General features: G+C 43.1%; 1 protein-coding gene across 1 annotated transcript in view; it reads right to left on the bottom strand.

Moving 5' to 3' along the window:
* MAB21L3 (mab-21 like 3) overlaps window positions 1-10,371 on the bottom strand; it is a 37,704-nt gene extending 27,333 nt beyond the window's left edge. Inside the window, exons 1-3 of the mRNA XM_044452442.1 lie at window positions 10,312-10,371; window positions 9,705-9,845; window positions 6,537-6,608 (exon numbers count right to left, since the gene is read on the bottom strand). Coding sequence (XP_044308377.1) covers window positions 6,537-6,608; window positions 9,705-9,845; window positions 10,312-10,371 — 273 coding nt within the window. The remainder of the gene's footprint in view (window positions 1-6,536; window positions 6,609-9,704; window positions 9,846-10,311) is intronic.
* Window positions 10,372-13,568: the final 3,197 nt, after the last annotated feature.

Here is a 13,568-nt window from a genome sequence, read left to right as displayed (position 1 = left end):
CTACCGTTGCAAACAATTTCATACATTTTGACACGTTGGCTAAACACAGTCCTGTGGACAGCAAAAAATATGCAGCCTTGCTTTTCGATTTGACACAAGAATTTGAAAACAGATTTCAAGATTTCTGGTAAAATAAGCACTATTTTGGTATTTTTGTGATTCCATTTTCAGTCGACATAAATACAGTGGTACCTTGGCTCATGAACTGAATCCATTCCAGGACTCAGCTTGTGACCCAAACTGGTTGTGAGCCAAGTCAAATTTCCCCATAAGGGTCATAATGTAGATAAGGTTAATCCGTTCTGTAACTTTTTTTTTTTTTACTCTCAAAAATTTGAAGCAAAGTGACAAACAACAACAAAGATTATGGCCATCTCCCCCCTCCCCACCGAGTTATCGTGGGCGTATTGGGGGGAAGACTGGCACGATCGCGCTCCAGGGGAAGATGGGCGCAGGTGTGGGCACGCTGGGGGGTGAGACGGGCGTGATCGTGGGTACGCTCGGGCAGGGAACGTGGGTGCAATTGTGGCCATCTCCCCCCCTCCCCAGTAAGATTGCGGCCACCCCCCCCTCCCAGCATGTTTATGATCCTGCCCACACAGGGAAGGCAGGTGCACTTGCAACGGTCACCCGATGCAGAGCTCGTGACCTGTGGCAAAATTTTTATGAAATTTCTGTTCACGGCCCAGTTTGGTACCACTGGCATTCGTGAGCCGAGGTACCACTGTATGTTACCTGCCAATTTTCAAATGGAATGTATAGAGCTGCAATCTGACATTCAACTTAAAGAAAACGTTGATCATAGACTTTTATAGGTCCTATCTTCCCAGAGACAAATATCCCTTGCTTCACAATCGCATCTTATTCATATCTTCACTTTTTGGCAGTTCCTGCATTTGTGAGCAACTGTTTTCAAGAATGAAGCACACTAAGAGTAAAATTAGAACCAGAATATCTGATGAGAACCTTGAGAACTCACTGGGAATTGCAACTACTTCCATCAAACCAGATATTGATGCATTAGTTTCTCAAATACAATGTCAAATATCTCACTAGCTTTGTTTTTTCTTTTACTTTTCTTTTACTTTTATAATAAAAATAAAAAATCAATGAAGTTTTATTACTTAGATATGTTCATTTTCTCTGTTAGTGATCACAAACTTAGGACTTGCTTGATGATTTTAAAAGACCCTCCGATCAGGGTGCCACATAATTAGGATTATGTGAGGACTTTTTTGCTTATCTGTGGTGGCAGATATCATGGAAATGCACAGACCTTTTTTGTCTATCAGCTTTTGTTAGTGTTTGTGTATTTAAAGTGTGGCCCAAGACAATTTTTTTTCTTCCAGTGTGGCCCAGAGAAGCCAAAAGGTTGGACCCCCGATCTAGAGTTTCCTGGCAGTTAAACTGTTGCTACATACTCAAAAAGGATAATAAAAACAGACAGCTTTTTTTCATGGATAACATGCTGGAGGCTGTATGTTGGTAGTGGGCAGTGGACAAAGCCAAAAGTGGATGGGCCACCCCTTCTCTCTTTTTGCCAGTGCCTTTTCTCTCTCTTCTTTTTTCTTGCCATGGAAGAGACAGATTGCTCTTGCCAGATAATTTCCTCTGCATGTGATCAATTCAGTCAAGTGAACAAGTGCATCAGAAAAGACCCAGGACCACATGCAAGCAGAAGACATCCTGCTTTAACACTTACAAGCATCTCTGGCCTGGATGGTAGCATCCATTCTAGTTTCTGACTCCTAGCGGAACAGAGCACTTCAGAGCAAGCTGCCCCAGCTGGTCGAGGGCCTCTGGGATATGATCAGTCAAGCTCCCAGGGAGCGAGCGACCAGGAGTTGGCCGGAGGAGGAGTTGTAGTGGAAGAGGAGACAGAAGCAGGTAGAGGCGAGGCGAGGCAAGCAAAGCAGAGACAGACCTGTACTAGCCCAGCTTAAAGTTTTTTGTTTTCTAAGAGAGAGTTGAAGGGAAGTTCTGGATTAACTGCTTGCTGATTAACTGAAAGGGAGTGGCCTGATCAGCTAGCAGCAGTTATGTGGGTGGGGTGATTCATTTGGGTTCCTGACTCCTAGCAGAGCACTTCAGAGCAAGCTGCCCCAGCTGGTCTAGGGCCTCTGGCTATAACCAGTCAAGCTCCCAGGGAGAGCAAATGGGTTTGATGGACAAGTTTGTTGAGGGAGTTCAAGGGCGGAGTTCCTCTGGGGGAAAGTGACCATGCAATACTTGGATTCTCTATTATAAAGAAGTCAAAGGATAACTGGAGCCAAACAAGCATCCTGAACTTCAAGAAAGTCAACTTTAATGAACTCAGAAAAATGATAAGTGAATTGCCATGGCAATGCACCTGTAAGAGGAAAGGTGCCCAAGAGGGGTGGATGAAAAAGAACATTCTCCAAGTGCAACTATGAACAATTTCATCAAGAAAAAAGTGTAGAAGACCACAAAAGACATGGCTCCACAAAAAGTTAGGTGGCATCCTGAAAGGAAAAAGAACATGTGCCGGAAGTGGAAGCAGGGCCAGGCCATGAAGGAAGAATATAAACAAATAGCAAGGAATTTCAGGAATAGCATCAGGAAGGCTAAAGCAGGGAATGAACTGGGAATAGCAAGGGATGCTAAGCACAATAAGAAAGCCTTCTTCAGATACATCTAGAACAAAAGACTTGAGAAAGAGAAGGGTGTCCAGCTACTTAAAGTGGATGGCAGAGTGATAACAGATGACAAAGAAAAGGCAGAGGTGCTCACTTCCTACTTTGCTTCAGTCTCCTCTCACAAGGAAAATTGCAATCAAGAAGAAGTGCATGCTGGAAATGAGAGATAGCAGCCCAAGACTGACAGACAAATGCTCAAGGAATACCTAGGTGGAATAAACACTTTTATTTAATACCTAGGTGGAATAAATATCCAGAGCCTGATGAACTCTACCCTGGAGACATCCTAGAGCTAGCGGAGGAACTCTCAAAACCACTGGCTATTATCTTCAATAAATCTTGGAAAATGGAAGAAGTACCAGATGACTGGAGAAGGGCTAATGTTGTCCCTTTCTTCAGAAAGAGGGGAAAAAATGAACCTGGGAACTATAGAACAGTTAGTCTGACATCAATCCCTGGAAACATTCAGGAGAAAATTATTTAAAAATCCATCTGGAAGCATCTTGAAGAAAATGCAGTGATTAATCGAAGCCAGGATGGATTTATCAAATATAAATCCTCTCAGACTAATTTAATCTCATTTTTTGACTGGGTAACATCCCAAATGGACAAAGGGAACATTGTAGACATAATCTACCTAGACTTTAGCAAAGCTTTTGACATTGTGCCACACGATATTCTGGTAACCAAATTAACAACAACTGGGCTAGATGGAAAAACTATTAGGTGGATCCAAAATTGGCTGCTAAATTGGACACATCAATGGCACCTTCTCAAATTGGATGAACGTAATAGTGGGGTGCACAGGATTCGGTTCTGGGCCCCGTGATCTTCAACATCTGTATTAATGATTTAGATGAGGAAGTGCAAGGAAAGATAATCAGATTTGCAGACAATACAAAACTGTGTGGAATAGCAAACACGGTAAAAGACAGAATGAACATCCAGGGCAATCTTGATAAACTCAAACAACAAGGACAAATGCCAAGTTCTCCACCTAGGAAAACGAAACCAAGTGCATCGGTAAAAGATGGGGAATATGTGGCTCAACAGAACTGGAAAAGAAAAAGATTTCAGAGTAATTGTGGAGAATAGGCTAAATATGAGCCAACAATGCAATGCAGCTGCCAAAAGGGAAATGCTATTTCGGGATGCATTAACAGAAATATTACTTCCAAATCACGAGAAGTAGTAGTTCCTCTATACTCCTCACTAGTCAGACCCCACCTGGAATACTGTGCCCACTCCTGGGCACCAAGATTTAAGAAAGATGCAGGAAAATTAGAAACGGTCCAGAGGAGGGCAACAAAAATGATCCAAGGTTTGGAAACACTGCCTTATGAAGAGAGACTGAGAGAACCAGGCATATTCAGCCTTGAGAAGAGAAGACTGAGGGGGAACATGATATCCCTCAAAGGCTGTCACAAAGAGGAAGGTCAAGATCTCTTCTTGCTGATGCCAGAGTGTAGGACACAGAATAATCAGTTCAGGTTGTGACAACCCAAATTCAGGCTAGACATCAGGAAAAGTTTCCTCACTGTCAGAGCAATACAACCGCGGAACTAGCTGCCTAGAGAGGTGGTGGGCTCTCCCACACTAGAGACATTCAAAAAGAAACTGGACAGCCATCTGAGTGGGGTAGTATAACTTGGTGTCCTGCAACAGCAGGGGGGTGGACCTGATGGCCTTCATGGCCCCTTCCAACTCTACTATTCTATGATTCTATGATTTATGGACCTTCTTAGGAACAACTCTACAGAAAAGGCCCTTTCTCTCAAAGCCATTTGCTAAACCTCACGCCTTTGATCATGATCTCTGGGAGTGGATACATGTGGAAAAAGGAAATAGTTGCGGCCAGCACTTTGAATCTGGCCTGGAAATGGTCTGGAAGCCAATGGATAACCATATCTGTACTGGCAAAACTAGCAGGGCAGGAGCTGCTGGCTGGGTCAGGGAGGTGGTTAATACCTCTTTATGAGAAGGAGTGTTCCCTTGCCTTGGCTTGACATTTTTGTATGGTAAACTTTTTATGATGCTGAAATGTTGTCTGTATTTTATACTATTATTATAAACCACCCAAAGAGCTTCAGCTACTGGGGAGTATTAAAATTAATTACATTGAAATTTCCTAATCATTTTCAAAGGCAGCTCCACATGCAACCCATTGCTGTAATCTGAACAGGATATGGATGACCATGGCACCCTCCTCAATCATCTTACCAAGCTAGAGCTTTGGAGGCGCTGTGCTAATATGGCTCCGGCCCTTTTGAAAGTGGCAGAAGATGCTTTAGAAGACGGTTTGTGGGAACTACTGTTCTACCACTTGGTTGCTGGCCTTTGGGGTGCTGTAGGGTTCCCAAGATTTTTAAAATCAACATGAAATTACTGGGGGGCGGGGATGTTTGAGCTCAAGCATTACCATATTCAGGCAACACACCTTTCCATCTATTAGTCCCAGGAGGGTAGAGAAATACTTAAGCAACATAGGTGTTACCTGTAGAGGCACCGGCTGCTTAAGTGGCTGTTGTGCCTTTTAGCAGCAAGTTGATTCACCAACTGCAGCCTTAACCAGAAAAAAGATACCTGCCCCAGACACTGGCTATGATCTACACTAGAGTACTGCAATCCTTGTATATATGCCCTACTTTCAAGCCCAACCATTCAACAGGTTTGGGGCTGCAAGGGAAGGGCTCTTTCAGCCCGAAGTCACACACTTGTAGAATTCGCTCCCATAAAAAGTCTGTGTGGTTCCTTCTCCTATTGCCATTTGTAGTCCCTAAATACATTTTTCCCAGCGTTCTTTTTATTGATCTTATTGTCAGACCTTTATAAATGTTTTTAACATGATAGCTTTGCATTAAATTAGTTCAACAGCTTTGTTTTTAATGTATTTAAAATAATTATAATTTAATTTAAGACATTTATATGCCATCCTTTGCAGTGTTTTTAATGTATTTTCTGGTAAACTCTTTTATGAAGGGTTACCATATAATAGATGAAAACAAATGGTTTCTGTCACAATTTCAAGAATCCCTACATCAGTCCCTAATACACATTTCTCAAAACAGGAGAAAGGGCACCAGCAATAACCTGGTCTGAAGACAGTGACCTGGATCACATGACATGATAGCCTGCCAAGGGTTAATTTACCCTCTCCTCAAGGAGCAGTGGAGTGTGCAGGTTGCCAGCATGAGTATACAACCCCCAAGTGGGTTGCCATGACTTCTGGTGAATGAAAACCTGGCCAGGAACATTCTTGTCAGCAAATGGTTATTTGAGGATTAAACAAGCCTTACGTAACTCACTGTGTATTGTAAGGTTATCTGTGGGCAGCTAAACCTTCAAATCACCTGTTCTGGCTGAGTTCACAAGACACAACACACTGGAATTTGTGTATTCGTAATCGTTGCTGGCATGTACTACAGTTCCTTAAGGATAAATTAACCCTCAGTCATGCAAACTACTCCAGTCCTTAGTGCTGAAACAGCAAGAGGTTATTAGGACCAGTAATGTCTGATGGAATGAATACATACCAACTTATGGTTGATAATGTGCACCTGGAAACCAGTTCTATAGCATCCTGCCTTCATTATAAGCAGCCCTATGTGTCCAGTAGAGATCATGAATTCGATGCTTTGGAAAATCTAAGGAACAATCGATCAGGCAAATTGTGCAGAGACAGCACTGACCTTACATGCAAGGAACCCGACATTTGGGAATTCTCAGATGGCAGCAAAATTAGAAACAAGACTCTCTCAAACATTTCAGGAAGACTTTGGTTAGAGAAAGGTCGGGATAACCATCAGAGTATTGGTGGTAATCAGGGGATGAAAGCAGACATGAGGGACTTCGTATAACAGCTGTTCAAGGGATTTGTACCTGGATGGATGGGTGCAAGGGGCGTTTCCCCTCAAGCAGCGCTGACCACTTGGCCAGCAGTTCTGGCTGATCCTGAGAGACGGAGCAAAGAAAACAAATAGAAGACAGGCAGAAAAAGCAGTTAGTAAAGTAGCTTAAATGCAGTTAGTGTTATAGCAAATTGCTAAATAGGGTGAGATTCAAGAAGGTAATAGCCTGGAGATGGAACTTTCTGTAGTCTGAAGAGGAAAGTTTTTCAAAACACCCTAAAAATGAAGCAACACACATTGCCCAAACCTGCCTGGTTCAATTCTTCTGGAAACAAGGATACTGCTTTGAGCTGGTATCCATAGGTGAACTTCGTTCCCTAGGCAGGTTCCACGTCTTCCCCACTTCCTCTCCTAGTACCACCTGTCTGCGGGACATATAAAGAGGAGTCCAGTGGAGATGAAGAGCAGGCGCAGCACAGCCATCTCCACACCCTTCTTTGACGAGCAGTTTGTGATGGCCACCTGAAACATCACCAACATCTCCCATTTATTGAAGTGTTATTGCAAGTCCCCCCCTCCGCCCCCCGCAAAACTTCATTCTGGAAACACAGAAATCCACCTCTGGAACCAAAGTGAGAACCAATGTGCAATGTTTAAAGTGTGGTGATTGGGTTCCTTTTGATGCTGGTAAGGTTCAGGTGAGCAAGGGGGTAAAGGAGGGGGATGAGAGTGTGCAGTGACTGACAGTGTGTGGGTGGAGCTTGGAGGTGTGTGCAGAGTATTTGTGAAGGGGGAGAGTGAAATGCCTTGGGCAGAAGTTATTGTACGCTGTTCTACTAAGGAAAGAAGTTACTGAGCATCTTGAAACCAGTATGCTGATCGTACAATTAAAGTTTTATTTTGTTTATTGTTAATTCAGTATTATAGGTTGTTTGAATATCAGCATCTCATCCATATAGTCCAGTGAGGGAGCCTTAAAGCTTGGGCACAAGACTATGAGAGAAGTTAATTAATAAGATTGGAATTAAATTCCTGGTGGTCATGCTACATGCACAGAGAAAGAGAGGGAAATATCAAGAACTTAAAAGTGCACCATATCTGAACAAAATGTAAGAGAGTTCTCGTGATGCAAGCACTGGTGGAAAGCAGTGGACATGGAACCACTATTTCTTGGCTTCTCTTCACTCATGGCCTGGGTCTAGGGATCTTCTGCTACCTGTATTGACACCTGGGTTGGTCCAGTGATCAGCACTCTTCCAATGTGGCATGTGGGAAACAGGGTGTGGAATCAGTATGTGTGGTGCCCTAGCCCTAACACGCCCAGTGCCAATAAGGAGCGCTTGCATCCATATATGCCCAGCCGCCCCTTGAGGTCGGCGGGAGAGGCCCTTCTCCGGGAACCCTCCGTGAAAGAAATTAGGAGGGTGGGGACTCGGGGAGGGCTTTCTCTGCGGTGGCGCCTAAGTTATGGAACGCGCTCCCCAGAGAGGTCTGCCTGGCGCCGTCGTTATTTGTTTTTCGGCGCTAGGAGAAGACCTTTTTATTCAAGCGGCATTTTAACTGTTAATATTATTGGATTTTATCTGGCCAGGGCGGCTTATTTTATACTGTAGTTTTGTATTTTTAATTTAATATTTATATTTTCGATTTATATTATAATTATTTTAGCTTAGTGTTGTAAGCCGCCCCAAGGCTTCGGCGAATGGGGTGGCATAAAAATGTTTTAAGAAATAAATAAATAAAAATAAATAATTCCACCAGTCCCTCAACCCATCCTCTCTACTGCTACATGTAATGTATGCATCAAAACCTAGATATCCAGGGAACAGTTTCACACTGCTGCATCCTGCTCAAAGTCATCACTTGCAGTGACTTAGCAATAAGGTAAGTATTTAGCAGTAAAGACTACAGGTCACTTTGAGCTCCTTGGACAAAAGATGGAATATAAATGTATTAAATGTGAATGAATGAATGGCAAGCCTTTCTAGGAAGCTTAGCTGTTTAGCTGCATACATTTATTCAGCTGCAAATATGAAACTTTGCTCACTAACATATGAAATATGAAGAGGTACCTACTCTTTTACTTGTGGTTCCAGTATTGCTAAAAAGATTGTTGTGGGAGTTTTGGCTACCCTTGGCAAACAGGATAAGGACTCTCATAAAGCCATTGAACTGCAAAACTAGAAGGAATCTTGAAGACTGTCCATTCTAATTCTTCCTGATCTGAAAATCATTTTTCATAACCCCAAAAGTATCTTGGAAGAAATTAGCCATCTCGAATTACAGGCAGAAACTTTCTAAAGTCTACCATAATGTCATGCTCTCCAGAATACCTGGACATGTTAGAAAGGGAAATGGCATTTGGCAATTGCCTCTGATACAAGCAAATGAGTAAAGGGGCTACCTGAGAATGCTTTCTGTTGGTGGATAGAATTTCAGTCATTCCTTTTATTATGCCCCTCCCATTATTTTAAGCATGGTCAGAAATTTATATACAACCAGTCATCCCTACAGAAATAGGAATTAGTTATAAGTAATCCTGTACATGGTTCAGTAATATCACTGCAGCTAGAGTGCACTGGGCTTTGATTCCTGCTATGCTGATACCTTTGATTATCACTGGTGGCCTAATATTGGTGATCAATGTATACCTCTGAAGGTGCTTTAATGCCTATTTGGAGGTTATTGAGGGTTTTGACCACCAAAGCTTGCCAGGAAATCACTGGATCTGGGTAGGACTGCCCCCAGTTGTGAGCCAATGAACTGTCAGTTGTAGGATCTGCCTGTGCAGCTTAGTATTCTCGGGACCTGCTTCAAGGAGGTCAAACAAAGTGGGCTTCCTGTTTCGGTTAACCTGACTTGATGAACAAGCTCTTCCTAAGCTCTGGTGTGTTCTTGCATCCTCTGATGGCCTTTCAACACTGACTTTGGGTTTGCATCTCAGTCCTGTCTAATGGTTCACCCTTTGGTCCAGACTTGCTCTTTGGTCCTGGCTACTGGCTAGTCCACAGTTCCCAGCTCTTCAAACTGCTGCCCACTGTCCAGCCTTACCAAGTTTCCAAAAAGGCAGTGGCAGAAGAAGAAGGCAGGGACAAGTGTGGTTTCCTTCAGTTCTGAACACTGTAATGCAAAGATGCTGTTCTCATTAGGAGTGAGACTCCCTATGCACTTGGTCACTATGTTCAAGCCATGCTCTTACCTTCAGGTTCTCATTATGAATGCCAGAGTTGGAGATTGCTTGAAAACGGCAGTCCTTGTTGCTAATTTCTGTGGTTAGCTGCTGTATGATTTTCTGCACCTCGTCCACAATTTTGGACACCACTTGGTGCCTCTGGTCCACCTACAAACAAAACCAAACAGTACACTTGTGTCACATTGCTGCCAAGAATCTGAAATTGCATGCCACAGTTTAGCAAAATAGAACCATTGAACCAGCGGCCTTCTGGAATGTGTGCACGTGGGCTAGGCATATTCGGACCAAGACTGTTGGATGAGAAAACTGTAGATTTTAGTGTGTGTGTTTCAGAACTCAGACATTACATCTGACCTGGGCAGGTTACGCGTTCCTTTCTTTTATCCACTGGTTTGTCTTTTGTGACTGGCCAAACCCACCATGAAAACTATTTTGAAAATGGGCAAATCCTCATGGCAGCTATTTTGTGAAATTGCCTGGGACACTCTCAACATTCCAGATCTCCTCACTCCCCCAAAAAGTGTGGGGACCCTAAAACCACTTTATTTCTCTATTGGGTTTTGGTTGGTAAGCTGGTGCAGCTCTGCTTCCATTCATTCTGTTATATTTTCACCAAAAGATTCTCTGTGCCTTTTATATCCATATCCACACAGTTCAGAGTGTGCTGCTCCATCAGCTAGTTCACAGAAAGTTTAAAGAGGAGGCTTAGAGACAAGTCCCCCAGCCAACTAACTGAACACAAGAAAGAGGTGGGTTCTGAGCCACAAAAATGAAATATCTCATGCTTACCCTTACGAAAACACAACTAAATATCCATTTTGCAAAAAGCAAGCTGGTAATGCTCAGAGAAACACGCACAAACACAAAGAACCCCCCACCCAACACCCTTTTAAAGGAAAAATTAAGCAAAGCACACAAAACTGCAGCATGCCGGCTTCACAATTAATAACAACAAATACCGATCTGTAGAGAGACAGAGAAAGAGGTACGAAGCAGTAAAACAGCAAGCAATAACGCTGCTGTGGGGACCTGGTGCCCAGGGATACCCCACAGATACTCCGCCAGAGATGCAAGGTCTGGTGCAGCAGAGCCAGAGGGTACCAGTGGCCACCAGTAAGCACAAGACAACCCAGTCTCCTCAGTCCCCACGTACTCTCAGTCCCTTGGGAACAACTGGCCAAGGATCCTGCTGGGCTCTCTTGTGATGGGCCTCTTTGCAGGTCTCTTGTGCCCTTCAGGAAGCACAACTAGGCCACAGATCACCCACAAATTGCATGCAACTACTTACGAATCAGTGTCAGCATGAACAATAACTTGGCAAGCTCCTTTGTAAGCCTCCCCATTTTCAGTCCCAAAGCACACAGTCTAGGTTTTGGGAAAAAGCAGGGTAAGAGGTGTATTAGGGACCCAGGTGAGAGCCATAAAATGGGGGAAAGGCTGGTCAGTTTCAGAGAAAACAGCAGTAAGTGGTGTAAAACAACAGTTCAGTAGCAATTGCAAATAAGCAGAATATACAGTCCAAGGTAGCGCAGCCCTGCATTAAGCTGGTCACTTGGTTCTTTGAAGACCCTTGGACTCTGTGATGTGTGCCTGGTGCCCATGACAAGTCTTCCCTCTCTTTAGAAGACCTGCAATTGCACTGGAGAAAATGACTTGGGGCAATCTTCTCCGACTCTGCATCAAGCTTCATTGCCTCCTGGGAGAGTTACCTTTAGCACCCATACCGTGAGACAAAGACTCTGGACTTCTTTTCCCAGTGGAGTATATCTTGGTTGGTCCCTTCTCCACCCTTGTCTGGGGGAAGTTTCAGAAGAGTTCCTTGTATTTTTCCCATTGGCTGTCCAGTGACCACTCATCAGATTCTGAGATGGATTCCAGGACGTTCCTCATTGTTTAGGCACCTAAGCAGTTTGCTAGTCAACAGGTTTGCTAAGCAGAGGTGCTCAGCCCTTGAGATGACCTCAGTCAGGGCTTGTGTATTGCAATGCCCAGCATCCAGATGACCTGGCATTTAGCTTTAGGAATTATTTCGCTTGGCCAAGGGTAAGACAGAATCACTATGGTCTGGCTGAGTGGGCCACTCCAGGCCACTATAGGTCTCAGGACTTTCCCAAACACTCGTGATCAAACAATCATCTGCATGTTAGTTTTCTAACTTAAATGGAAAGTCCTGAGCAAAGCCATAAGTAGGGACAGTGGCACAATATCCACAATGTGCCAAACTTACAGCTTCCTTAGAAAAGTTAAGACGTAAATGACAAACAACTCTCCTCTGCATATTGAAAGTTTAAAGACTTGATTCAGAACAAGTGTGCCTGATAATATCAGTAATGTAACCAATATTCATTTGTTTGTGATTTTGCACAGCAAAGAATTATGTACGTCATGCAATTACAAATGTTGTGTCAATTCTACTCCAGATTAAGGGGGTCATGATCTTACCGGGACTCCAGCTTTCTTCTGCTTTTTGAACCTCCTCTTCTACTTGGCCCTGACTCAAGAAGTGAGCCAACCAGAAGTCCATGAAAGCTCACAGAAGCCAGAATGAACTACTGGAAACATTCTTCTGCAGCACATGCAGCAGACACAAAAGCCACAAGCCGTGTGTGTGGAACACTACTTGCACAGAGTTCCCACAGGACTCAGTTCCTGATGAGGGCTGTGCTCAGTGTGCTCACCAGGAAATCAGACTCATGGCCACGAGACAGTGGACCAAGTAGATTCCCGCCCCAAAATGAATTCCTCATACAACCCTCCTCCAGACACTCAGCTTCCACCTGGTGTATCCAGCTCTTTTACTCTGACCTCATTCTTCTCTTCTAAAGCTTAAAACTCAGTACACACAACTATCAACATATTCTTCACAATCAAGTGAAGAACTATACTTCAGCTTTCAGACCTAAAATTCATTAGCAAAGTTCATACTGTAGAACATGGTCTTAACTAATGCTGGGGAGAAGCCACTTTATTCAGAAATTAATGGAAGTTACATAGTAATTTGAAGAGAGGTTTCATGATATAGTCTTCCGCTCAACTTTCTCAGAATTGTTTTGCTTATTCTTAAGAATGTTTACCTGGGGATAAATTCCACTGAACCCAATGGCGCTTACTTCTGATTAGAAATGCACAGAATTGTACTGGTAACTTCTGATCCAGTACAATCCCACCCCCAGTCCACAACCTCTTCAGTAATGGGAGTGCTTTTGAATAAACCATTCAAGTAAAGCTTCCTCTCTTTGGAAGAGTGTTTAAAATTGCACCTCTAGAATAAAATGAACAGTTACAGGAGCAATCCATCACTCTGTAAAAGTGTGTCATTCTTTACAGATATTCAACAGGTGGTCCCCAGTGAGTGCCAAACGAAGCAACATTTTTTTATGGTGGCAGCCGTTTTGAAATTAAAATAGCACCTCAGAACAAGGCTTTCTGGGGAAAACAAAATGATAGCTACTTTGCTATTCTTTTCTCTAAAAGAATTTTGCCTCACTCTTGAAATACATTTCTAAGCTGATTTTGAGGTAGGTGAAACTGATGAAAAATAATGAACACCCTACTAGTCATATCCTGGAAGTAGGATCATCACTGCATAAGGCAATTATTGTTCTTGCTATACTTATTCATCACCAATGTCACAAGTCAAGAATGGATTACTCCCACAATGAAACTTGCTCTTGGACTGGATTAATTTATATTCTGCATTGTATTGTGACACATTTGCATTGCCTGATCAGCTGTAAAAACCAAATAAACAAAACAAAATGAAACAACAACAAAACCTATTTTTTTGTTCTTCTCTCACCCTCAAATATATACCTACCTTGTTAGATGACCATTTCATGCATCTGACAAAGTAGGCCCCAGCCTACTACT

This window comes from Varanus komodoensis, unplaced genomic scaffold (assembly GCF_004798865.1).
Source record: "Varanus komodoensis strain SLA01 unplaced genomic scaffold, ASM479886v1 scaffold72, whole genome shotgun sequence".
Lineage (NCBI taxonomy): Eukaryota > Metazoa > Chordata > Lepidosauria > Squamata > Varanidae > Varanus > Varanus komodoensis.
Note: the sequence above shows the minus strand (reverse complement) of the source record. Positions and strands in the feature narration are given on the sequence as shown.